This window comes from Leiobunum rupestre, chromosome 1 (assembly GCF_980474605.1).
Source record: "Leiobunum rupestre chromosome 1, qqLeiRupe1.1.hap1, whole genome shotgun sequence".
NCBI classification, from domain to species: domain Eukaryota; kingdom Metazoa; phylum Arthropoda; class Arachnida; order Opiliones; family Sclerosomatidae; genus Leiobunum; species Leiobunum rupestre.
The window spans coordinates 60,391,166-60,414,968 of record NC_143384.1 but is presented as its reverse complement, the minus strand read 5'-3'; the positions used below and the strand labels follow the sequence as shown (position 1 = coordinate 60,414,968).

At 33.2% G+C, this 23,803-nt stretch overlaps 1 protein-coding gene across 3 annotated transcripts in view; it reads left to right on the top strand.

Annotated features, from left to right (window-relative positions):
- The window catches only part of Dhc64C (dynein heavy chain, cytoplasmic), a 49,492-nt gene extending 27,452 nt beyond the window's left edge, over nt 1–22,040 (top strand). For 2 of the 3 annotated variants that reach the window (XM_090180500.1, XM_090180501.1), the window contains exons 47-71: nt 930–1,125; nt 3,792–3,909; nt 4,900–5,254; nt 7,654–7,754; nt 8,009–8,193; nt 8,800–8,869; nt 9,775–9,921; nt 9,981–10,131; nt 10,451–10,704; nt 10,770–10,904; nt 10,980–11,074; nt 11,679–11,853; nt 12,693–13,340; nt 13,425–13,595; nt 14,429–14,530; nt 14,598–14,719; nt 15,455–15,558; nt 17,561–17,799; nt 17,869–17,992; nt 18,108–18,250; nt 20,598–20,708; nt 20,770–20,830; nt 21,042–21,138; nt 21,221–21,254; nt 21,726–22,040. In XM_090180500.1, the coding sequence (XP_090036626.1) occupies nt 930–1,125; nt 3,792–3,909; nt 4,900–5,254; nt 7,654–7,754; nt 8,009–8,193; nt 8,800–8,869; nt 9,775–9,921; nt 9,981–10,131; nt 10,451–10,704; nt 10,770–10,904; nt 10,980–11,074; nt 11,679–11,853; nt 12,693–13,340; nt 13,425–13,595; nt 14,429–14,530; nt 14,598–14,719; nt 15,455–15,558; nt 17,561–17,799; nt 17,869–17,992; nt 18,108–18,250; nt 20,598–20,708; nt 20,770–20,830; nt 21,042–21,138; nt 21,221–21,254; nt 21,726–21,863 (4,076 nt within the window). In that variant the 3' untranslated portion in view covers nt 21,864–22,040. Of the gene's footprint in view, nt 1–929; nt 1,126–1,609; nt 1,806–3,791; nt 3,910–4,899; nt 5,255–7,653; nt 7,755–8,008; nt 8,194–8,799; nt 8,870–9,774; nt 9,922–9,980; nt 10,132–10,450; nt 10,705–10,769; nt 10,905–10,979; nt 11,075–11,678; nt 11,854–12,692; nt 13,341–13,424; nt 13,596–14,428; nt 14,531–14,597; nt 14,720–15,454; nt 15,559–17,560; nt 17,800–17,868; nt 17,993–18,107; nt 18,251–20,597; nt 20,709–20,769; nt 20,831–21,041; nt 21,139–21,220; nt 21,255–21,725 lie in introns of all 3 variants that reach the window. The other variant, XM_090180502.1, reaches the window with a different exon arrangement.
- The last annotated feature ends 1,763 nt before the right edge of the window (nt 22,041–23,803 follow it).

Here is a 23,803-nt window from a genome sequence, read left to right as displayed (position 1 = left end):
TATATTTTTCAGTTCGGCTTTGTAATTTGTTTATCTCTCCCGCACTTATCATATGATTTTTTTATTATTTTAATTGTAAAATTTTATTACAAGTAGTGTTTGTACAGGGTCAAAATAAAGTCTGGGTAGGGCTATCCTTGGAAAAATAAAGTTTGGGTCGGAGATGGGAAACTATTTGTATGTATTATGAAAATACCCCTGTTTTAGATACCTGTGAATTTTAAATGAAAGCTATAGGTTCTTATTCGAGATTTCAAGTTAGTAGTTACGCATGTGACATGTGGTTATATTTAACAGTATTTAAAAATAATTAAAACCATATATAAGTTAAGTCTAAATCCTCAGAGGCTCAATATCACAGCCCTCACTGGCACTGCCTAGCTCTTCAGCCTCTTTTGACAAAACATATGAACTATCAATACTAGTACCGCCACAAACTTTTGCTTAGGCATTGTTTCACAATAAAAGAAGTTTGCAAAAAGAATACCACTGCACTGCAGCCGAGACAATAATTCTAGAACTAAAACTATAAAAGCGCGACGCATTTTGAAGGTTATTTGACTCATTCCTTTATCGCCCATGAAAAAAAGGGAGGGAAGGAACCTATCTTTCATTTTTAGTGGGGTGCAACTGTTTAAAACTAAAAAAATGTAACCGCGAAAAATGGCCAACCCCAACTTAATGTTTATTGTCTGAGTCAGGGCCCCGTGCAAACACTAATTACCAAAAGTTATTGTTTTACAAAAACAAATGTTATAAATTATATTAAGAAGAACTGAAATTGACTTTATTTGGGCCATTGAAGATGCTTCTACAATTTTGAAACTGTCTTATTGGTCGGATTTTACCAGAGTTTTTTATTTAATAATTCATGAGTTTTTTATTATTTTATTTTTCACCTTTTTGCATGTTTGCATGGCTTTGATCAGCTGTCAAATCCATTAAAAAGCAGCATTTGGTTGAAGTCAAGTCAATGGCAAATCCTCCAAACCCTGTAAAATTGGCATTGGAGAGTATCTGCTTACTGTTGGGTGAACCCACTCAAGACTGGAAGTCTATTAGATCCGTTCTCATTAGGGACAATTTTATCAGCACAATTGTCAATTTTGAAGCTGACAATATCACGTAAGGATGGCTTTTAGACTAAGTGAAATGAAACCAAAGGTCTTTGGTCCATTTTCACGTTTTGTTTAGATAGTAAATATATTTTTCAATGAAAAATCTGCTAACACTGTTTCACGAAAATCACCTTTTGACAAACATTGTATGCAAATTTTTAATATTTAGTATTTTGTCATTATCAGGTTTAATTACCATAATCAATTTATTCTGGTATTTATACATATCTGCACAGTAATATTATTATCAGAGTAGGTCTAGTACATAACTACTCTTCAATATCTTTTTCCAAATGGTTCTAATTCTAAGCAACAAATTTTGGAAATGATTGTTTTTTCTTCTTGTTATTGTGTATAGTTAATTACCCTACCTATAGTTTCTATGTCTCTAACTTGTTTATTTCAAACATTCTCTCTCTCTTCCCTTTTTTTCTGCTACTGTTACTCATTCGTTACTAAACTTCATTTGCCATTCCAAATTGTGAGTGTAGCTGTCAAAGGGATTAAACGTCAACATCTGGTGGAAGTGAGGTCCATGAGCAATCCTCCTCCTCCAGTCAAGATGGCAATGGAATCAATTTGTCTGTTGCTTGGTGAACCATCACCTGATTGGAAAGCTATTCGTTCCGTTATAATCCGTGAAAATTTCATACCTACTATAGTCAACTTCAATCCTGAGCTTCTGCTGTAAGCTACACTGGAATGGCACTAACTTATACCTTATTTCCTTTGATTCCTCTTTGTGCTTGTTTTGTTAATTTTTCCAATTTTTGGTAATGTATAAAATGTAATTAAGGGTGGGTGGAGAATATGACAATTTTCATTTAATGAATGATTTAATCTTGAGGGTCTTAAGAACATCAAAACAGTACTTTATAATTATAAGGGTGTATGTGTTTACAGTAACAAAAAATTGCTAAATGTAAAAACTATTCAGTTTCATAAACATTTAAAGCAACTGTCGGCTCTATCATTGCCACCTATATTATGATGAGGCTGGCAATGAATCTATCAGATTCTACGAAAAAAGTCTTTACTGGAGAGCGTGGTGCATTCTTTTAATGGCAAAGGAAGCTAAAATTCAAAATAGCGAAACAATAACGTTGTCAGAGAGAGATTTATAATTATTTTAATTTGACAACTTATACACTACTTAGTGGACTTTAACCTTAATTATGTATCCCATATAAAATATTTTGTAAAAAATTACTATAATTTACGTTGTTGACAAATTTTCAAACGACACAATCAACCTTTTGGCTCAAAATGCAGCTCAACTATCTTGTTTTGATTTTGATGCTAGTGACGCCCTTACCAAAAAATAAGTTGGCTAAAAACCACTTAGGACAACTTGTTTTTCAACTTGGTTTTCAGTTTGTATTTGGGACAAATGCCTACTTAAAAATAACTTAAATCCTCTTTATTAATCAACTTATTTCCAACTAAACCAGAATCAACATTTACATTTAACTACTTAAAAGCAACTTAAATCCTACTAGGGAAACATCTAAAAACCAACTTAAAAATATTATGTAATTTCCTGACTACTAAAAACCAACTAATTATAAACTTAGCAAAAGCAGCATTTTCCTACCAACTGAATAACAACTTATTACCCCTTTAATAGTAACTTTAAATATGCTGACAACTTGAGCCTACTTAATACCAACTCAATATCAACTAATAATGTGTATACAAACTAAATACAAACTGAAATCCAACTTATTTTTTGGTAAGGGACATCTGTTGAAATAAGAGTTATTTCAGGTCAAGCCGACACTTGCTTTAAATCTATTGGAACTTAAACTCCCCAGTATAAAGTACATTTTAGGCTGTATTACTAAAAGTATGAAAGTGTAAAAATTTTACTGTGCAGTACATCATTAGCTTTAACAGTTAATGAGGGTAATTCAAAATAATTTAAATCCACAATTGTACATAATTTTTATTTACCTGCTATGTCGGTTCAGACACCTTAATTGTCAGGTTAATAATAATAATAATAATTGTTACAGAATGGTAAATAGAAATCATATATTATTCCCTTCTGGTTTTTGTTGGGTACGTGCCTCCCAACAGAGTCACTTACCATCTAATAGGTTTTAAAAAGCAAAGAAAATACCCTAGTATAAATGGAAGTTCAATTGTGGGTTTTTATTTTTCAATCTTGGAATGGAAATTTTTCTAAGTTAAAAAAATTCTGTTTTAATGAGAACCTGTCTTGTCTTATTTCTGAAACATGTATTAACTATCTAGCTTTTCTAAAGGATTTACCTCAAAGTTGCGTGTGCCTAAATTTTTTTACATAACCCCTTCCACTAGATGCAGTGGAAGTAGATTTCAAGCAATATCTCTATTTGCAATGATAGTTTTGAATGGTCAAGAAAACAAATGTATTCTGCTAGGAGGAATTCAAAAACACAGCTAACTTTTCAACTTGAGGTACATCATTTGGTTAAGCTAGTTTTTTAATTGATGTCTGAAGAGTGAGAAATACAATTATCATTAGATATTTATCAGTGCCATCCAATATTGAAAATTTTCATATTGCAATTTACAGAATTTATTTTTTATTTTCGAACACCTGGCTGAAAACTTGCACTTTTTGTCTTTTGTGACAATTTCATAACTTTATATCATTTATATTTAAATATTGTAATGATTTTTGTCTAGTGATGATATTCGCAACAAGATGAAAAACAGATATCTTAACAATCCAGAGTATAACTTTGAAAAAGTCAACAAAGCAAGTTTGGCTTGTGGTCCTATGGTCAAGTGGGCCATTGCTCAGGTATTTGTATAATTTATGAATATTTAAAAAGAAATATGATTCTGACGTACAAAGCACAATTTATATCAAACATATAAATATAAGTTCTGTGGGAGGGTGGCCAACAATAAAGAAAAAAGCTTAAGTAGAGTTATAGAAAGGTGCTTCCCTTACCAAAAAATAAGTGGTCTTGTAACTTTTTAAGTTGGTTTTAAGTTGGTATTTGGAACAAATGCCAACTAAATACCAACTAAAAACCTACTTAAAAACCACTTTACACCAACTTAAAACCAACTAAAAGCTTTCTTAATAAAGACCACTTAAAACCAACTTAAAACTTACTTAAAAAGACCTCTTAATAAAGACCACTTAAAGCCAACTTAAAACCAACTTCAAAAAATGAGTATTTTCCAGCTAACTTAAAAACAACTTAAAAACCACTTATTACCTCTTTAAATAGTTTATTAAAATATGCTGGCAACTTGAACCTACTTAAAACCAACTTAAATGTTAAAACCTACTAAATACCAACTAAAAACCAACTTAAAACCAACTTAAATGTGAAAACCAACTAAAAACCAACTTATTTTTTGGTAAGGGTTGTCATGGTTCACTAAAAATTAAAGGGGATCCAAAGTTGAGCATGCTTTTCATTCCCCCCAACCCCTCACTCGGCCTTGGCAGAGCCGGGCATGGTCAACCGTAAATATCGCACTTTACTGACTTTACACACATTTTGCCACCGAACTTTGGAGCCCCTTTAAATTTATTTAACATTAGTTTGTTATGAAATACCCCATCAATATTCACTGTTTATTTTACAACTAGTATCATAAAATGATAAATGTTATCAAAATAATGTTTCGCTAAAAAGATATATTTTCATAGAATTCCCCTTCAATCTGCATTTAGGGTACGATTTTGGTTCATTTATTTCTATAATATAGAGGTTAAAGGTCTATAGAACAGTATACTTCAGTGTTTAAATTAAATTTATTATTTTATTATTAGATAAACTATGCTGACATCCTAAAACAAGTTGAACCTCTTCGCAATGAGTTGAATAATTTGGAATCGGCAGCTTCTGAGAACAAACAAAGAGCTGAAGAAATTGACAGTGTTATCGAACATTTAGAGAGAAGCATTGCTGCGTACAAAGAAGAGTATGCCAATTTAGTTAGCCAAGCTCAAGCGATTAAATCCGATCTGTCATCTGTTCAAGCTAAAGTAGACAGAAGTATTGCATTAATAAAGAGTCTAAGTTCCGAGAGACAACGTTGGGAGAATAGCAGTGAAACTTTCAAAAATCAGATGGCCACTATAGCTGGAGATGTCCTTCTCTCATCTGCTTTTCTTGCCTATGGAGGTATTATTATTATTATTGAGTGGGGTGGCAAGCCAAACACTTCAACCTAAGGTCCATTGTGCATCCCCAAACTGGGTGACTTAAATAAGTCCTATTGCCGACATAAAGCTTAAAATCTGCCCGGCCGTGATATTAGCGACGTCATACGTCTCCAACCGATGCATACCCAAATGCTCAAACCTCTGGGCTGCATAGTAATCGCAGCTACAGAGGACATGTGAGGCAGTTTCCTCCCCAGCTAGACAAGATCTGCAAATCGGGTCATCACTGACCCCAATAAGCGTTAAATGTCTGTTAAGATGGCAGTGGCCTGTAAGTTGCCTAGGAGGTAACTTCTATTAATTGGTTTTCGCTATAATATTCGATTTATGTCATATTGGTTAGCTATGTTATTTGAAATAGATGATCTTCTTTAATGAATGAAGTAGTTTTAATTTAAGGATAAGGAAATTTGGTTGAAATTAAGATAAGTTATATTCAGGTGTCTCGAAGGTGTAATTATCAATGAATTTGTATAGAGCCTCAAAATTATTTAACTATGCTGAAGCATGGATTAAAAAAACCTATGGATGTTCAGCAGAGCGAAAAACATTAAGAATACCGGTCCCAAACGCTATCTCGCTAGCGAAATTGTCAAAATGGATGTAATATTTGTTGAACAACGGCTACGACGTAGGTGATTAAAATTGATTGTTTTAGAATTTATACTTTTGAAACATTAGGTTTGTCTTAGTCAAACGATGCCAAAGAAATTTCCTATTCAGATTTGCATTTAATTTAGAAATTACATTAAGCCTTCGCTGAGTTGGCTTGCCTGTAGTTATAAAATTATAACTGTTATGTTTCAAACACGCTATGAGAGCACCACGAGACTGCGTATATTTGGTGCTGTGAATAAACGAGAGGTGGCGCTATATTTAGAATTATTTTTCCGTTTGCCGCAGGATAAGGGGGGTGGGAAGGGGATGACATAAAAGTTCGGGACACCTAACTACGCTTGTTAGTAGAGATATCTAGCTCTGCCGAACATCTTTAGTTTTTTTTGAAGAAAGGTGTCCAAGCCAAAAGCACTTCCTCTTTGTTTTAGGTTGAGGAGCTCGGCAAACAATATGAAGACCAACGAAGATTTTTGTGGTTTAGTTTAAAATACTGGTTTAAATTATTTTACACTAATTGCCACTCTTCTAAGGTCGATTTAACTTAGTATGCCCCTAACACTTAAAGGCAGCATTTCAGAAAATAAACAAGAGACACTTGTTTTAACTGAGCAGAGTTAATTGCCAGAATAATATTTTAGGTCTAGCAGAAACCAACTTTAAAACCAGCCCAAATTCCCGCACAAGCCAAAATCGGATTAACCTCAAAAGAGCCCAAATTCCCGCCCAAGAAAAATTACCGATTTCTGCCATAGAACGGGAATCGGCGCGTTATTTGAAAATAATTTTGGAAAATTATTGAAAACATCACAGTTTGCAAAGCTGGTTCCAGCTTATATTTTCTAGGAACGTTGATTTCCGTTATGAAGGATGGGGCTGAAAGGGGGAAAACCGGTACCCTGTTACTTCGCCTCGAATTTTTGGAACCAGCCCAAAAAAACACCTCCCGCCCAGAGGTTTTTCCCCGCAACAGCCTCCGCAAAGCAGCCCAATTTGGGCGGAAAACCGCCCATCTGGCAACTCTGTAACTGAGCCAATGCTGATTGGAGATTGGCACTGTATTTCAGTATGTGATATTTTTAATTGATGAAAAGTTGTATTCATTAGTTATAAATCATACTTTGAAACATACATAAAAAGAAATGAGCATAAGACCTTTCTAATAGTGTGCTGTGTGCATAACTAAAGTTTGATCTCAACTTGAGATGAATAAAATAGCCACCAAATTTCACATATCCCTCGAAGAATGCATTAATCTAACCTAAACTACATTCAAAATTTTGCCTAAAGACGTTTTTAACATTATTTCAATACTTCTATCATTTCTTATTGCAATTGTTTATAGCACTATAGAGGCCTAACATCTGCCTTTGAGGCACCTTTAATGATATTCAGAGGTTATGAATAAATTTGTTACTGACACGTCTAAATCTTTTCAAAGCTTATTTAGAGCACTGGGCTAGGTAGGGCTTAAGCTCTGGGGCGCCGTCTGACCCTTAATTTTTTTTTGTAATTTAACTATTAAGTATTTAATAAATACTCGGCCGTATGAAAAAGGGCGCCTGATATTATTAGTCCAGGGGCATCTGAAAGCCCTGTCCGAGTTCAACAATTTATTAATGACATTATATAGATCTTAACACTACTTTTTAAAAAATCCTTAAATAATTTATATATTATTTGTACACTTATGTTGAAATTTCCATCAGCTTTAAGTTTTTAATAAATTGGTGTGCACTTTAGGGTACTTTGATCAACAGTACCGACAGAATTTGTTCAGTAATTGGTGTACTCACCTACAACAAGCAGCCATTCAGTTCCGCAGTGATCTTGCAAGAACCGAGGTAATTTTAAGTTTCAATGTGCTAATATTCAATGGGAAGTCTTATGACTAGCAGAACATACAACAAATATTAAAAATTCAAGATTAGTGTAAACTTAGCTCTTCGGGCATGATAAATTTCTGTAGGCCATTTGGTAGAAAATTATGTAAAGGGTTAATTACATCCCCTGGTTGCTCAAGGGAATGAAAAATACTTTTAAGGGCTTTAGTTTGAGAGATAATATTCCGCAAGTTCAATTTTCAATATTTTTGCAGTATCTTTCTTCAGCCGATGAAAGACTCAGATGGCAAGCTAATGCTTTGCCAAGTGATGAACTTTGTACTGAAAATGCTATTATGCTCAAACGATTTAATAGATACCCCCTAATCATTGATCCATCTGGACAAGCTACAGAATTCCTTATCAATGAATACAAAGACAGGAAAATAACCCAGACCAGGTACTTAATTTTAACTGTAATTTGTTTGTACTGTCAAAATAAAACATCTTAAGATAATAATAATAAATAATAAAATGCTTTTTATTGGATATCCTTTTAAATCACAAGATTTGTTTACAAAATGGTCCACAACTTTTAAACTAAAATACACTTATAAGAATTTAATAATTAGTTACAAAAAAGTAATTTAAGTTAATATATCAGAGATGGCTGCCTTGAACTTATTTATACTATCAAGAGTTTTATATTTATAATTGATACTATTCCATAGCTTAATGCCGTTAAATTTAGTGCTTTTATCTCTAAGAGATGTTTGGAAGGTTTCAACGTAAAAATTATTATCAGCACCCCTGGTATTATTCAAAATAGAGGGACATGAAAACCACTCCAGTATGTAGTCAGTGGTTCGTAGAGTTTTCACTCTAAACATAAAAATAAGTAAGGCTTGTTTATAAGAATAAGACAGAGTATTAAAGTTAAGATACTTAGTTTCAACTCACATACAGGTTTAATTAATGAACATTGTGCTTTTTATTTCAACCTATAGTTAGAATATTATTTATCTTAAATTTTAAGGTTTATTTTGACTTATTTGTCCAATTCTAGTTTCTTGGACGACTCATTCCGCAAGAATTTGGAAAGTGCCCTTCGTTTTGGAAACCCCCTTCTTGTTCAGGTATTCATTATACATTAATATTTATATGGAATGTGTGTTGATGTATGTAGTGCTATGTCATCAATGTTAGAGCAGGAGAAATAGCAGAGGATGATGTATTGGGGGCGCCATCTAGTGTTCTTAACTAACATAGGCAGTGTAAGGATGATATTGGAGTTAGTTGAGGTGTAGCTCCCAAACTAGTAACTATGTTGAAACTAAATGATTAATAAGATGTATATAGATGTATATAGTTAACACAACAATGATTAATTTAATAAACCTTTTATACGTTTGAATTCACCTTTGGTGGTATTTATTGTTATTACATTTAACAATGTTCATAGTGATCAATGCAAAACATTTCAAAAAAACATTTTGAAATATTTCTAGTACAAATATTTATAGAAAGTTAAAAGTAACATGCAAGTTTTTGTGTTCCTCATAGCTGCAGAAAGCTAACGCTCCTATTTACTACCAAAAATACATTTTTGACAGTTTTTAAAAATTTCAACTCTTGACTTTCTTGTTGAAATTCATTGTGAAATATATGGCATTTAATCATTTAATTTGCTGTGCACCCTCAATAAGCGAGTTTCAATAACAGCACCACATTCGACTAGCTTTTAAATAAACTATTAGAATGGTACTTGTCACAACAAATAGAAGTCTAAGCAGACTTCATAGGTAACTGAGGTTACGGTGAGGTATGATGTCAAAGTACCATCATTTTCTGCTTTTTCGTCGAACTGCGCATGTGTCAGATGTTATTGAGACTTTCTTATTGACTTTGACTTTGAAATAGGTAAAATTTAAAAATCATATTTCCCCAATTCAAAAGGTTTTACTTTGCTTAAATATATTTTTGAGGACATACTGTTTATGAAAACCACTAAACAACCACGAACTATTATTATTCATATTAGGATGTTGAAAGTTATGATCCTATATTGAATCCCGTATTGAACCGTGAAGTGAGGAAAACAGGAGGTAGAGTTCTGATCACATTAGGTGATCAAGATATTGATTTATCGCCATCTTTCTGTATCTACCTTTCTACAAGGGATCCCACGGTAAGTTTTAAAATGAGTCTAAGAAAATTTCTGTCAATTGACCACTTGTATTTCTTTAGGTTGAGTTTCCACCAGATTTGTGTTCAAGAGTTACCTTCGTTAATTTTACTGTCACTAGGAGTAGCTTGCAAAGTCAATGTTTAAACCAAGTGCTTAAAGCAGAGAGACCAGATATAGATGAGAAACGCTCTGATTTGCTTAAACTTCAAGGTAAAGTTTTAACTATTTTAGTTTATGCCCAGATTATATATGTGGTTATAGTTCAGAAAAATTCATTCAAAGTAATTTTAATTTGAACAAATGGATGTTAAAGAAAGCTCTCAGATATGGGGGTTGAACTTATTAAAAATAGTTGAAAAGGGGAACACCATTATGCTCGTGATTAGGATAGCCACATATACTTACTGCAATGTAAGATATGGCTGTTGTACTTAATTTAAATGTATTTAAATTAATATTTGTTAATTATATCAGGCTTTGGTGCAAGTTGTTATTATATTGAAAATATTGTTTCTTTTGTACTTCATAGGAGAATTCCACGTTAGACTCAGGCAACTTGAAAAATCGCTATTAGCAGCATTAAATGACTCAAAAGGACGCATATTAGATGATGACAGTGTAATAAGTACATTGGAGAAGCTAAAACATGAGGCCTCAGAAATATCTCACAAAATGGAAGAAACAGATAAAATTATGGCAGAAGTGGAAACAGTATCGCAACAATATATGCCTCTTTCCCAAGCATGCAGTAGCATTTACTTCACATTAGAAGGATTACATCAGGTATGTGCTTAATTAAACTAGACATTTTTTAAATAAGACTAATCTAGGTTTTTATTTATTTGTAGGTCCACTTCTTATACCAGTATGCCCTTAATTTCTTTTTGGACATGTATATGGATGTACTGACAAATAACCAGCACTTGACTGGCGTTACTGAATATACTGCCAGACTCTCTGTTATAACAACAGATCTTTTCCAGGTTATTCTTTCTTCTTTTTAAATTTATAGTTTTTGGTACGTCATAAATTTGCCACTTTTTATTTACTTTATTTAGACTGTGTATAATAGAGTTACAAGAGGAATGCTTCATGAAGATAGATTAATTTTTGCTCTGCTTTTAAGCAAAATTCATCTCAAAGGATTCTCAAGGTTAGATATTCAGAAACCACTTTTCTAGTCTCTAACCAAAAGACAAATGTTGGTGTACGACCTCTACTTCCGAAAATTTTACAGCGTCTGTACAGTTTTAAAAGAACTTAGTTTTATAATTTTTAAAATGGGTTTAATATTAACTTATAAAAAAGTCGATAATTAAATATTTTATGCTGAGGTTCAAAAATCATCACATAGGCAGCACTGTCTTACATAATAAGAATAATAATAATAAGAATCAGCTAGGCTAATACCCAAGGCACCACCTTAGGCCTAAGTCATCGACCGACTTTTAAAGCCATTATTTCAGGTGGCAGGGTTACAATGCCTAGGAGGGTGGTGGCAAGCCATGCAAGCCAACAGCTCCCTACACTTACTATTACCGCTAACCTCAATAAGTTTTATGGAAGGGGAAACTGAAGATATTTGACTGGTGCTTACCAAATTTCTGCTTTATTGCATTGATTGGGTAGCCAATCACTGTGATAAAACATAAGCTAAATTTTTTTCAGACTTATACAGAGCAGGGTGATAGGAGATTATAGGCTTAGTTATTTTAAATCTGCTTTTTCAAAAGTGTTTTTTTTTTAAATATTTTCAGTGAAACAAATTTTGAGCGTGAATTTGATCATTTTCTTCGAGGACGAGAAGGAATCTTAACTGGTCAACCAACTATTAAAGTTGCTGGTCTTAGTCTGGAGCAACTAGAGGGAGCTACTGCGCTTTCTAAACTTCCAGCATTTAGGCACTTACAACAGAAAATTGATGACAATGAAGTTAGTAAAATAAATTTAATTTAAATTAAAGCTGGGACACATTTAGAGTTTTGTGATTTTGGGTACATCATATAGTTTTTAAATCCATAATTCTATGTTATGGCACTAAAATAAGTATTTAGTTATGAAAATTTACTTAAAAACATTTATATGTTTATCACTTACCAGTCTTACCTATTGTTGACGTCATAAATTGTTGTGGCGAGAAAGAAATTTAGATTTCCTACCTAATTCCTATTGTTCTAGTTTTTGTTAGGATTAAATACATGCATAAAATTGTGTTGATTCTTTGGGCACGAGCTCTTAATACTTTAGAGGAGTGTGGCTCTCATAATTTTACGAAAGCTTCGTACATTATCGTGTTTTTTGGATATAGGGTATTCATTCCTATTTATTGATAGTTAAATTCCTTGTACCTGAAACATTTATATGATTTTATTAAAGCTAGAATTTCTATTCCAATTTTATATTAGTGTTCACTATAAGGGCTAAATTTTATTTTGAAAACCTCAAAGTTAGGGTTGAGAAATTTTGGTCATACTTTTTCCCCTCTTTTTTTCCCTCTAAACATTAACTCTTATCTCCCTCTAGTAGCAACCATTATAAACATTTATGGGGAAATGACGTCAATAATAGGTATCCAAAAAAATTTAGGGAAGCCTACCTTCCATTTAAAATCTACAATTTGTTATTGAATATTTATTTTTAAAGTAAAAGAGTCATTACCATCTCTTCAATATTAGTTTTAAAAACAAGCTAAATGCTAAGGCAGTTGACAAAATTAATGTGGTTTAGCAAATAAATATTACCAGTTCATTTTCATATTTTCTCCTCTATAGGGTTTCTCATCATGGGCCATGTGTAGTAATCCTGAAATTGATGTTCCAGTTTTGTGGGATGATGAAAAACCATTGAGTAAAGTTGGCAAAGGAATGTATCAGCTACTTGTAATCCAAGCATTCCGACCCGATCGCGTTATTTCTATGGCAAGGGATGTTGTTAGCGTTGCTCTAGATAGTAACTTCATGCATGCTGCTGAAGGAGAGCTAGATATTGCAAATATCCTTGAAACCGAAGTTAGCTCTAATGCGCCTGTTCTTATGTGCTCTGTTCCGGGATATGATGCTAGTGGACGAGTAGATGATATGGCAGCAGAACTGGGAAAGACCATTACTTCAATCGCTATTGGTTCAGCTGAAGGTTTCAGTCAGGCAGAGAAAGCAATTAACTCGGCTTCTAAAACTGGAAGATGGGTTTTGTTGAAGAATGTGCATTTAGCCCCGCAATGGTTAGTGCAACTGGAGAAAAAACTTCATAACTTGCAACCTCACCCGCAATTCCGGCTCTTCTTAACTTTGGAAATTCATCCGAAAATTCCAGTTAATCTACTAAGAGCTGGTAGAGTTTTTGTATTTGAACCTCCTCCAGGAATAAAAGCCAACCTCTTAAGAACCTTTAACACTGTTCCTGCGCAGCGCATGATGAAGGTTGGTGTTATTATGTATTAAGATATTCCTGAGATATGATTTTTAAATTGTAAATTTACTAATTTCATTAATTGCTTTATATAGGCTCCTGGAGAACGAGCACGCTTGTACTTTCTTTTGGCCTGGTTCCATGCTATAGTGCAAGAGCGCCTTCGTTATTGTCCGCTTGGTTGGGCTAAGCAATATGAATTTAATGAATCAGATTTACGGGTGGCTTGTGATACTCTAGATACTTGGATTGAGACCGTGGCTATGGTAAGTTTTAAACCATGTGTTAGTTTTAAAATTCTATTTCATTATTAGTTTTTATGAATATTTTATATACACATAATGATTTGGATTTAAAAACTTGATTTGTAACTGATCCATGAGATGGTTAATTAACTTCAGAATTCATAGCATCATCTTATGTAAAAGTCCTTTTTTTTGTGTCCCGAGTCTGTTGTGAATTGGGCCCCTTCAAGTCTCGAGTCATGGGTAATAATACTCACTTAAGTCCTGAAAAATGGTGTTGAGTCTTATTTGAGTCATAAATTTATCCCTAAGCTGTTTAAATAAAGGAAATCAGTCTAATTTTTAAACCTATTACTAAATGATAATTGGTTAATTTAAAAACAATGATAGTTCAAGTTTACAAAAAAAATTATAAAAATAAATTGTAAAACCCTAATGGTTTCGGTCGCGTTATCAGACCGTTATCTGGGGAATTACGCTCTCAAAACTAATTGATGTTTAAAAATAGTAAATAGTTGCACAATGGACCACTGGTCGAAGTGCGCGAATGGGCTTATCTTTCGAACTTCTCCCCACTCATCAATAATGATAACAATAGTTCAAATTTGTATCAAAATTATTTTTCATAATTAATTTAATTGCAAACTTTATAAATAACTAGTCGAGCTCCATCCAGCAAGCCTTAATCCTTTAACTCTAGTCCATTACGAGTCATTTCTGGGCCTAGAAATAGCAGCTTCAAGTCGGAGCCATTTTTGAGTACTCGCACACCTCTAAATAAAGCCTTGTGTATAGAAATAAACAAAGATCTACAACAGTCGCATATCATTTTTATATTGAATAAATGCTTTTAGGGTCGTACAAATCTTCCACCTGAAAAAGTACCTTGGGATGCTCTTTGTACTTTATTTGGACAGTGTATCTATGGTGGCAAAATTGACAATGAATTTGATCAGGTAAATTTTTGTGTTATAATAACCAGTCCAAATTGTTGCTCTTCAACTTCAAATTTTCTTATTTCAGCGCCTCTTAACATCTTTCTTGAACAAGCTTTTCACATCACAGAGTTTTGAAGCAGATTTCTCCTTAGTAGCTGGAATCGATGGGTTTTCGGACAAAAAAATAACAATGCCTGATGGGATTAGGTAATAAATCTCTTGCATTTATGAGAAGATTTACATTTAAATTGCTATATTTTTGGGGTTTGAACAATCGGAAGTAGAGTAATGAATGACAGCAGGATGATTCAATCCTGTGTTCTAGCTCAGTTGAATTATGCAAATGGCATGTTCATACTTAAAGGTTACTCGGTGACGTAGCTAGCATTTGTGACCCGGGTGTGCTACTTACTAGTCTCTAGTTTATAAGCTTTTCTGTCACGGTCGGGTGTCACCACCAAATCATGCCCAAACAGGAAGACAATTTCCAAATTTTCCCCTTCCGATGGCAGCAGGTGCTAAAGCGTCTAACCAATGAAAAATGTACGACTTTTGACGGGTTGCGTTCTCCTTGTGTGGGGTGCTGTGTTTGTTGCTCCTAGGCGAGTAGTATGTTTATGTTATTTAAAAACTTAATCATTTGTAAAAACTTTTTACTTTAAAAATCAGACTTTTACAGTTAGTTTTGGTTTTGTCTTTACAAGCTTGATTTAAAAAGATTTTTTACAACAAAAAAATTAAACGATTTCTTCAAAGAGTATAGTTAAGAATATGATTCCATAAATAGTAGTAATTTTATTAGAGTATAGTTAAAAATATGATAAAAATAGTAGTAAATAAACTTTTATAATTTTCCCAAGTTGAAACTGATTTTTTCTAGCTGTTCTAACCACTGTTAATGTACGAGTATGAAAGTGATTTGAACTATATTATCTTTTATAGACGAGATCAGTTTTTGCATTGGGTAGACTCTCTTCCGGATCACCAAACCCCATCTTGGTTGGGATTACCAAATAATGCGGAGAAAGTTCTCTTGACAACCAGAAGTAAGTGACACTTTCATTTTAATTCAATAATGTAAGATAATAATAATAGCTTTTTTTGGAATATCCATCAAATTAATTAAGATCTAATCATTAAAATACATTTTTAGTTTATTCCTAAAAAAACCATTGATTAGGAAGGCTGTTCCACAATGAAATGCCTTTATACTTAAAAGTTTTATTGGAAAAAGAGAATGGGTTGTTAGCAAAGTTGAGACAGGGCCTGCGCATCTTACTTTTTACTTGTTGAAATTGATATAGCTAGGTACAGATTTATAATATACCGCTTGCATAAGCATAAGTAAATTCACTTTATATTTTACATGGAGAAATTTCATATAGCAGTTTTCTTGCTGCTGTTGCCAAGAAACATCTGCTTTATTTGGTGGTGAATTTAGCTCCAAAATTTTTACATGTCTGTATAATCAAAAATTGGCCTGATAAGCGCATTTTATAATTTTACTAATGTAGCAGTATCTAAAAATAGTTGAATCGGTTTAATTAACCAAATATGACTTAACTTTTGAAAATTATATAATTTATATGGGTAGACCAACCCAAGGACCCTTCTATCCAAGTTCCTAGGTATTTCTATTTTGAGACTCTTTCAATAATTGAAGAGCCAAATTTTGTTGCATAGCTGTTTCTTCTTATTTGGGGATATAATTATAAACTTGGCTTTAGCTGTGTTCATTATTAGCCCTTTACACAAAAGAGTAGATTTTAAAGATAATCAGTTTCAGCGTTTCTAATCGCCATATTAATGTTTATATTTGAGGAGACAGCGCCATTATCGTCTGCATATACGCTGGCTTCGGAATGCAGGAGGCAGTTGTGTATATTACTAGTATAAATGTTAGAGTAGTGGGCCAAGCATGCTTCCCTGTGGAACTCTATGAGTAACTTTTAATTTTATTGTATGAAGTAAAACTAATTAAAATCAAACAAATAAATATTATCTCTTAAGAGGAATTCCACACCCAAACCACCTACTTTAACATATATGAATCAGGAATCAATACCTCCTGCGATATCGCGTGTGGTAAGATCACTCTTTGACAGCTTTGGCCCCGCCTACGAGAGAAAAAATCCCGTCGGCATGCACTCCCCTCACACTTAGTAGTTTTTTAAGATAACATAGTGACCTCAAAAAGCAGTCAGCCACATAGAGACGAAAATCTGCCGTGATAAGCATTCCAAGTAGAGGTATGGATTCCTGTATGAATAGATGGACAGTTTTGACTAAAACTGGGGTCTGGAAAGCACGTCTTTAATATACATGGGTCAGTGGCCTAGCCAGAAATTGATCAAGTGGATCTATCTGAAAAGCGTCTAAATTTAGTTCAGTCTAAACTTTAAAATAATTTGGTGATCATTTTTCAAAATTTTGTTCCAAATGTACACCACTGCTATTGGAATTTTTCTAAATTTTGTTCCAAATGTACACCACTGCTATTGGAGTTTTCCATTGGGCTGCTGAGCGGTCTTGGATGGCCCCCGAAAAACGAAACTTATTCCATTGGGGGAAAAGGAGCAGCTCCGAGAAGGATTTAAGTTTTCCATTGACTCTGTTTAACCCTCCTGGATTGATCCAAGCTGCCCCATCTCTCCAGGTTGAGCCAAAATTTTTAGATCGCACGGATCGCCAATGGAATACGAACTTATACATTTTTGCTGGACTTTTGGAAGATAAGAGACGATACGCCACTCTCTTAAAATTTGTATTAGATCAGTCCTCAGAGCACCTCCAATCTAGAGCGATGATGTAGGAGACCAAATTGAGTCACTCTAAGAGTGGTTCCACTGAAAAACGCCCATATAGTGATATTTTCATTAATCCAATTTAGCACATGAAATTCTTTCATTCTGATTGTGATATTGATGAGTACAGTATTTTTTTTAAATAATTGACCCATTTCCCATTTATTTAAAATTATTTTGGGCATCACTGCAAGTTGTTATTCTTTTCATTAAAATCTAATGTTCATTGAAAATGTTTTCACAGGTACAGATTTAGTTGCAAAATTGTTAAAAATGCAATTATTAGAAGACGATGATGATGATATGGTGTATCCGACCAGCGAGGGTGAAAAGAAGCTCGTTACCGATGGTAGACCTGCATGGATGCGAACACTACAGAATTCTGCATTAACATGGCTACGATTAATCCCACCATCACTTGCTTGTCTTAGGAGAACTGTAGAAAATATAAAAGACCCTCTTTATCGCTACTTCGAACGAGAGGTTTTTATTTTCACTACTTAATTTGGTACATCTTGACATTTTTTTTTACTTTCATATTGTGTTTTGCAGGTAAATGGAGGAGCAAAGCTTTTACAGATTGTTCGCCAGGATCTAGAAGATGTTATTTTAATTTGTAAAGGAGAGAAAAAGCAAACTAATTATCATCGAACTATGCTAAATGACTTAGCTAAAGGTAAACAAGATAAAATAAATTTTGGAATTTCTAGAAATTTGGGTTTAATCAAGAAAGATTTCTTTTTGTAAATTCAGCCATTTTAAAAATTTTAACAAATTTACGGACTTTTAAGGTATGCTTCCTTCTCACTGGCAACACTATACAGTGCCTCGTGGATGCACTGTAATACCTTGGATAACAGATTTTTCTGATAGAGTTAAACAGCTTCAAAAAGTATCTCAAACATCAACCAGTGGAGGTCCTTCTGCTTTGAAGGTATAGTTAAAATACTAAAATTTTGAGATCAAAAGTTATGTTTGTGCAGAAAAAACCATTTTGGGTGAACTCTAGCGAATTTGAATAAATACGTAGAAATTTTAGGTTTAACACAAAATATTTGTAAAACTTATGCCGTGATAACTGCCATATATTTTCGCCGATAAATCTTAAAATTTCTACAATACATTATCTGAACGATGTAAACAGATTTTTAGATTTCGATAGAAAAACGACGCCATTTTATAAAATGGCGGATACAAATATAAATCATGGTGCAATAAGTTAGGTAATTTGTATCCGATTAACCTAAGATTTTCTACGTGACATTATCTGCCCGAATGAATTCCCTAACCAAAAAATAAGTTGGCTAAAAACCACTTAGGACAACTTGTATTTCAACTTGGTTTTCAGTTTGTATTTGGGACAAATGCCTACTTAAAAATAACTTAAATCCTCTTTATTAATCAACTTATTTCCAACTAAACCAGAATCAACATTTACATTTAACTACTTAAAAGCAACTTAAATCCTACTAGGGAAACATCTAAAAACCAACTTAAAAATATTATGTAATTTCCTGACTACTAAAAACCAACTAATTATAAACTTAGCAAAAGCAGTATTTTCCTACCAACTGAATAACAACTTATTACCCCTTTAATAGTAACTTGAAATATGCTGACAACTTGAGCCTACTTAATACCAACTCAATATCAACTAATAATGTGTATACAAACTAAATACAAAATGAAATCCAACTTATTTTTTGGTAAGGGTTCGTACTATAGAAATCCGACACCATTTTGGAAAATGGAGGATATCAATAAAACTCATCGTGCGATAAGTTCCGTAAATATTCGTCGATTAATCAGAAATTTTAAGTTTCATTATCTGCCCGAGTTAATTAGACCTATGGGTTTTCCAATAATAATCCGACGCCATTTGGAAAAATGGTGGATATAAATATAACTTATGATGCGATAACTGTCGAAATTATTTGTCGATTTACGTGAAATTTTCTACATTGCATTATCTGATCGAATAAATAAGCCCGTTACACTGTGATAGAAATATGACGTCATTTTACAAAATGGCAGATATCAATATCTCATAATGCGATAACTGCCGAAATTTATTTGTACATTAATTTGAAATCTGCCGTTTGCAAAATAGCGCATAACAATATATCTATTGATTGTTATTAGAAAAATTATCGATTATCAATAATTTCCCGAGTTATCAATAATTTCCCGAGTTACCAATAGTTTCCAGAATTACCATTAGTTTCAAGAATTACCAATAATTTCCAGAATTACCAATTATTTCCCAAATTACCCAAAATTTCCTGAATTACAACCAGGCGTCGTTTTTCTATCGAAATCTAAAAATCTGTTTACATCATTCAGATAATGTAATGTAGAAATTTTAAGATTTATTGGCGAAAATATATGGCAGTTATCACGGCATAAGTTTTACAAATATTTTGTATTATACCTAAAATTTCGACGTATTTATTCAAATTCGCTCAAGTTCACTCCCAGCTATTTGTCCAAAGTAATCCAAAAATGTTAAATTTACTATTTTTTTTTTTTTAAATAATTATTTTTTTGATTTATTGAAGTTTTGCACAGGGGGGAAGAAATTGTCATTTCCGCATGTTATTTTACATAGACTTTTTCTTATTTTATGTTGTCAAAAACATTTTTGGTTGCCATGGCAAAACAGAAGCCCAGCGTAACTTTCCCTTTAACGGGTTTCATGTTACATCTAGGTCTAACAATCCCCCAACTTTGAACCAAATCGGTGAGAACCACCTTGGGCCGTCTCCTCGTTAGTGTTCCTCGTCTGGAAGCCTACCCACAAGCCGCTAATGGTTTTTCAGGCACTGTTGTCGTAATTAAATAAATAAACAAATTGTTAGATACATAATAGTTTCAGAATTATGATAATATACTCCACCGTACTTCAAATACTATATTTATGGTGGATGCGGTGGTAGAGATAAGTTTCTTCTAAATGTCTTGGAAAAATATGGTCGGAATTGAAGCAAGGAATTATCCATCTCTAGTACCTTTCTCTGATTTATTAACCGACTGTGTACATTGAACTGCTCCCATTACTTATGAATTATAAGCATACGGCCAAGCACCAAATCATCATATTTTTGCATGACCTTTTTAAATATTTCAATAGTTATTTTTTGTATAATCGCGATGTTTCAATATTTCCTTACTTTTAGATCTGATAGAAACAACGATTTCTTGACTAACTTAGGGGCTTTGGTCTCAAAAATATAGTGTAGCTGCATAACTCGTGTTTTTTTTACAATTAATTCTTATTTCAGAACTTAAAAGTGTGGTTAGGAGGTTTGTTTAATCCAGAAGCTTATATAACTGCAAGTCGTCAATATGTTGCCCAAGCTAATGGGTGGTCTCTTGAAGAACTATCATTAGAGGTAATTTAGGAGTCATCAGTATAATTTTATCTAAATTAATTTATAAAATTATATTTTCTAGGTGATTGTAGCGGATGATGATAAGGAACGTGAACTTGATGAATGCAGCTTCTGCGTTACAGGTATAATCTTTTGTCAAAATATGTTACTGAATGTTGTCATTATACTTGAAAATGAACTGTGGTCGCAATATTAATGTAATGGGACTTACAAGTGTAAATAGGTCACGACTGAAAATTCACATCCAATAGCTCACCCCTTGGGTTGACATGGCTTATTATTGTTGCGCTAAGACTTTCCACTAATTCTATTATCTGTATATTTATATCTCAGGGCTCAAACTGCAAGGTGCTGAGTGCAAAAAGAATAAGCTTTACTTGTCTTCAACTATATCAATGGATCTGTCCCAAATTTATTTGAAATGGATTAAGTATGTTTTATTATTTACAAAACTTGCAAAATATTTAGCAAACAAATGTCTCACATTATTCTACCATTTTTCCAAACAACAGACTAGATCTTGAAACTCACCGTGCAAAGAAAATGGTAAGTGTAATTTTAGTAAAAAATTAACTAAAATCGGAAGTTTTTAGTAATAAGGGGCTGTTCACTAGTTAGTAATGTAGTAAGGGGACCAAGAATTGTATGAGCGTTTCTATATGTTATGTAATTTACCGAAACCTACCTTATCAATTATTTTAACTTAGTCGCAATATAGTACTTGTTTTTTTTATTTCTAAGAGCATTATTAGTTTTATAAAGGGAAAACCAATATGAGCATAGTTTTGAAAGAAATAAAGCACATTTAAAGATTTTGATGTGTGCGATTTTGAGTATTGGTAATGTAATTTAGGGGCTATGGGTCCCTTCCAATTGTCACTTTTCATTACCAGGGGATATTCGTTAACAGTCCCTTATTGAATTCTTGATGTTCATTATCTGAGGTTTATTTTTCTTAAATTGGAATATAGGGTGTAGCACAAATTGTGATTTAACAATAATTTTTCTTATTTATAGATTACTTTACCTGTGTATCTGAACACAACAAGAGCAGAAACGTTGTTCACTGTTGAGCTAGAAACAGGCGACAATATTAAAGAGCATAACTTTTATGAAAGAGGTGTTGCGCTTCTTAGCTCCACGAGTCTGGGCTAGGATTTAAACTTTATCTACAATATAATTAATACATTTAAGTAGCCATTTTAATTTTTAATTTTATATTAATTGTAGTATTTTATTTGCAGTTTTATTCGGATCTTACTAAATGTTAAACACAGATTAATGTAGTTAAAATATTTAATCTTAACCTTATTAAAAATGTTTATTGCAGAATTAATGTCTTCTTATTTAAAAGGGTGTAAATAAATCCTAAATGCTACTACTATTGAAGGCTATATGATCCTTGTACATGTAAGCTTTTAATTTCACTTAAGTTTTGTTTCTATCAAAGCATGTAGCTCATTCATCCATGGAACAGCCTTAGTGTGAATTGAGATAACGAGATCCCTCATTACAAGGGGTTGTAGTAATTGGTAATGATAATTGATGGGGTACCCTCGTAGGCTAGCAAGAAGGTTGATCATTATTAGAGAGGTCACAATTTGTGAATGTAGTTAAGAAGTTGTGTATCAATAAAATGTTTATTCAGTCAATGAACAATAATTATTTAAAAGACCACTGTTGTGCAGTTAAAAATAAGAGTACTATAATCCTAAATAAGTAGACATAAACAGAAAGTCTCGCATTAGTGGTATTCTGTACCTTTCCCTTTGGTTTCCTTGAAATCTAAGGTGCAAACCCCCAATGCTTCCCACCCTTAGAGTGCCACCCAATTAGATCGCCTCTAAAGCATTTGAAAATTTTGGTCAGAAATTTGTAGAAATAGTGTTTCTCGATGCTAAACACCCTTGCGGAATATCCTATAAGCTCTTTCGGTCGGCCACTTAATTTTCAGTTCTAGATGGCGTGGAAAAAAACCCCAGCTCAATGGAAATTAATGCCTAAAAACCAGTCAAAGTAATTTTTACGTAAGACTTGTTTACGACTGGAGTTCAAACTGCACTTGTTAAAAGTGAAAACAATGAAGACATTTTTAAAAAAAGCAAAGCGTTAGAAGATTTAGATAAGTTAGACCTAGGCTTAGTGGCTGAATCTGTTGTTATCCTCCTCATATTTTTCTTTCAACAATATAAATTGAGAAACCATATCTTTAATAAGTTCATTGTGAAAAAATCGTCTTCAGCATAATTCTTAATAATAAACTCCATAACTCTCGTAGAACTTTCCATTATTATAACACAACTAAAACAAAGTTTTGGTACACACGTGCGTGTGGAAGCTACGCACTTATAGCTGCTAGATATTTCAAGGAGAGCAACGTTTTTATAACCAGTTTTCGCATATACCTCATGCAATTCGCTAAATTTGTAACGATCCATGAGCGGGGTTGGCACTGAAGAAAGGGGATAAAGTAGTTCCTCAGACTATATGTTTGCCCCATGTTAAGTGTTCATCAAATTCCAGGCGAGATATTTGAACATTGTAACCCTTTGTAGAGCAGAATTAGGGAGTCTGTAAGTGGTCTAAGTCAATAGAATTTTTCTTATGAGAAGTATAAAAAATGATTTGGTAGGATTAAGTATTTGTTTTCTCTGAAACAGATTTTCCTGTAACTTAAGAACATTATCATCAAGATTGTTAATTAGAAGTTAAGGATCCAGGTGAGAGTTGGTAAGAGCAAGATCATCGGCACAGTGTAGTAACGTGCAATCTTGGGATATAGCAAAGTGTACCTCGTTAATATATATAGAGAAGAGTATTGGTCCCAAAATACTTCCTTGGGGGACCCCATGGTTAATTGGAAGAAACGTGAATGTTCTCCAAGTTCTACTCTTTCCATTCTGCCCTTCAAATATGACTCAATCCAAGTTAGCGATTCTGCAGAGAAACCAAAGTTTTTTTTAATTCCGAAAGAAGTATTATATGCAGATTGATAAACACGACTCCCACTATATGCCCTGCTGACAATCGAGTGACGATGTATTCAAGTTGGAATGTCGCACTTGTTATAGTTGAGTAGCCGGACAAAAGCCAGA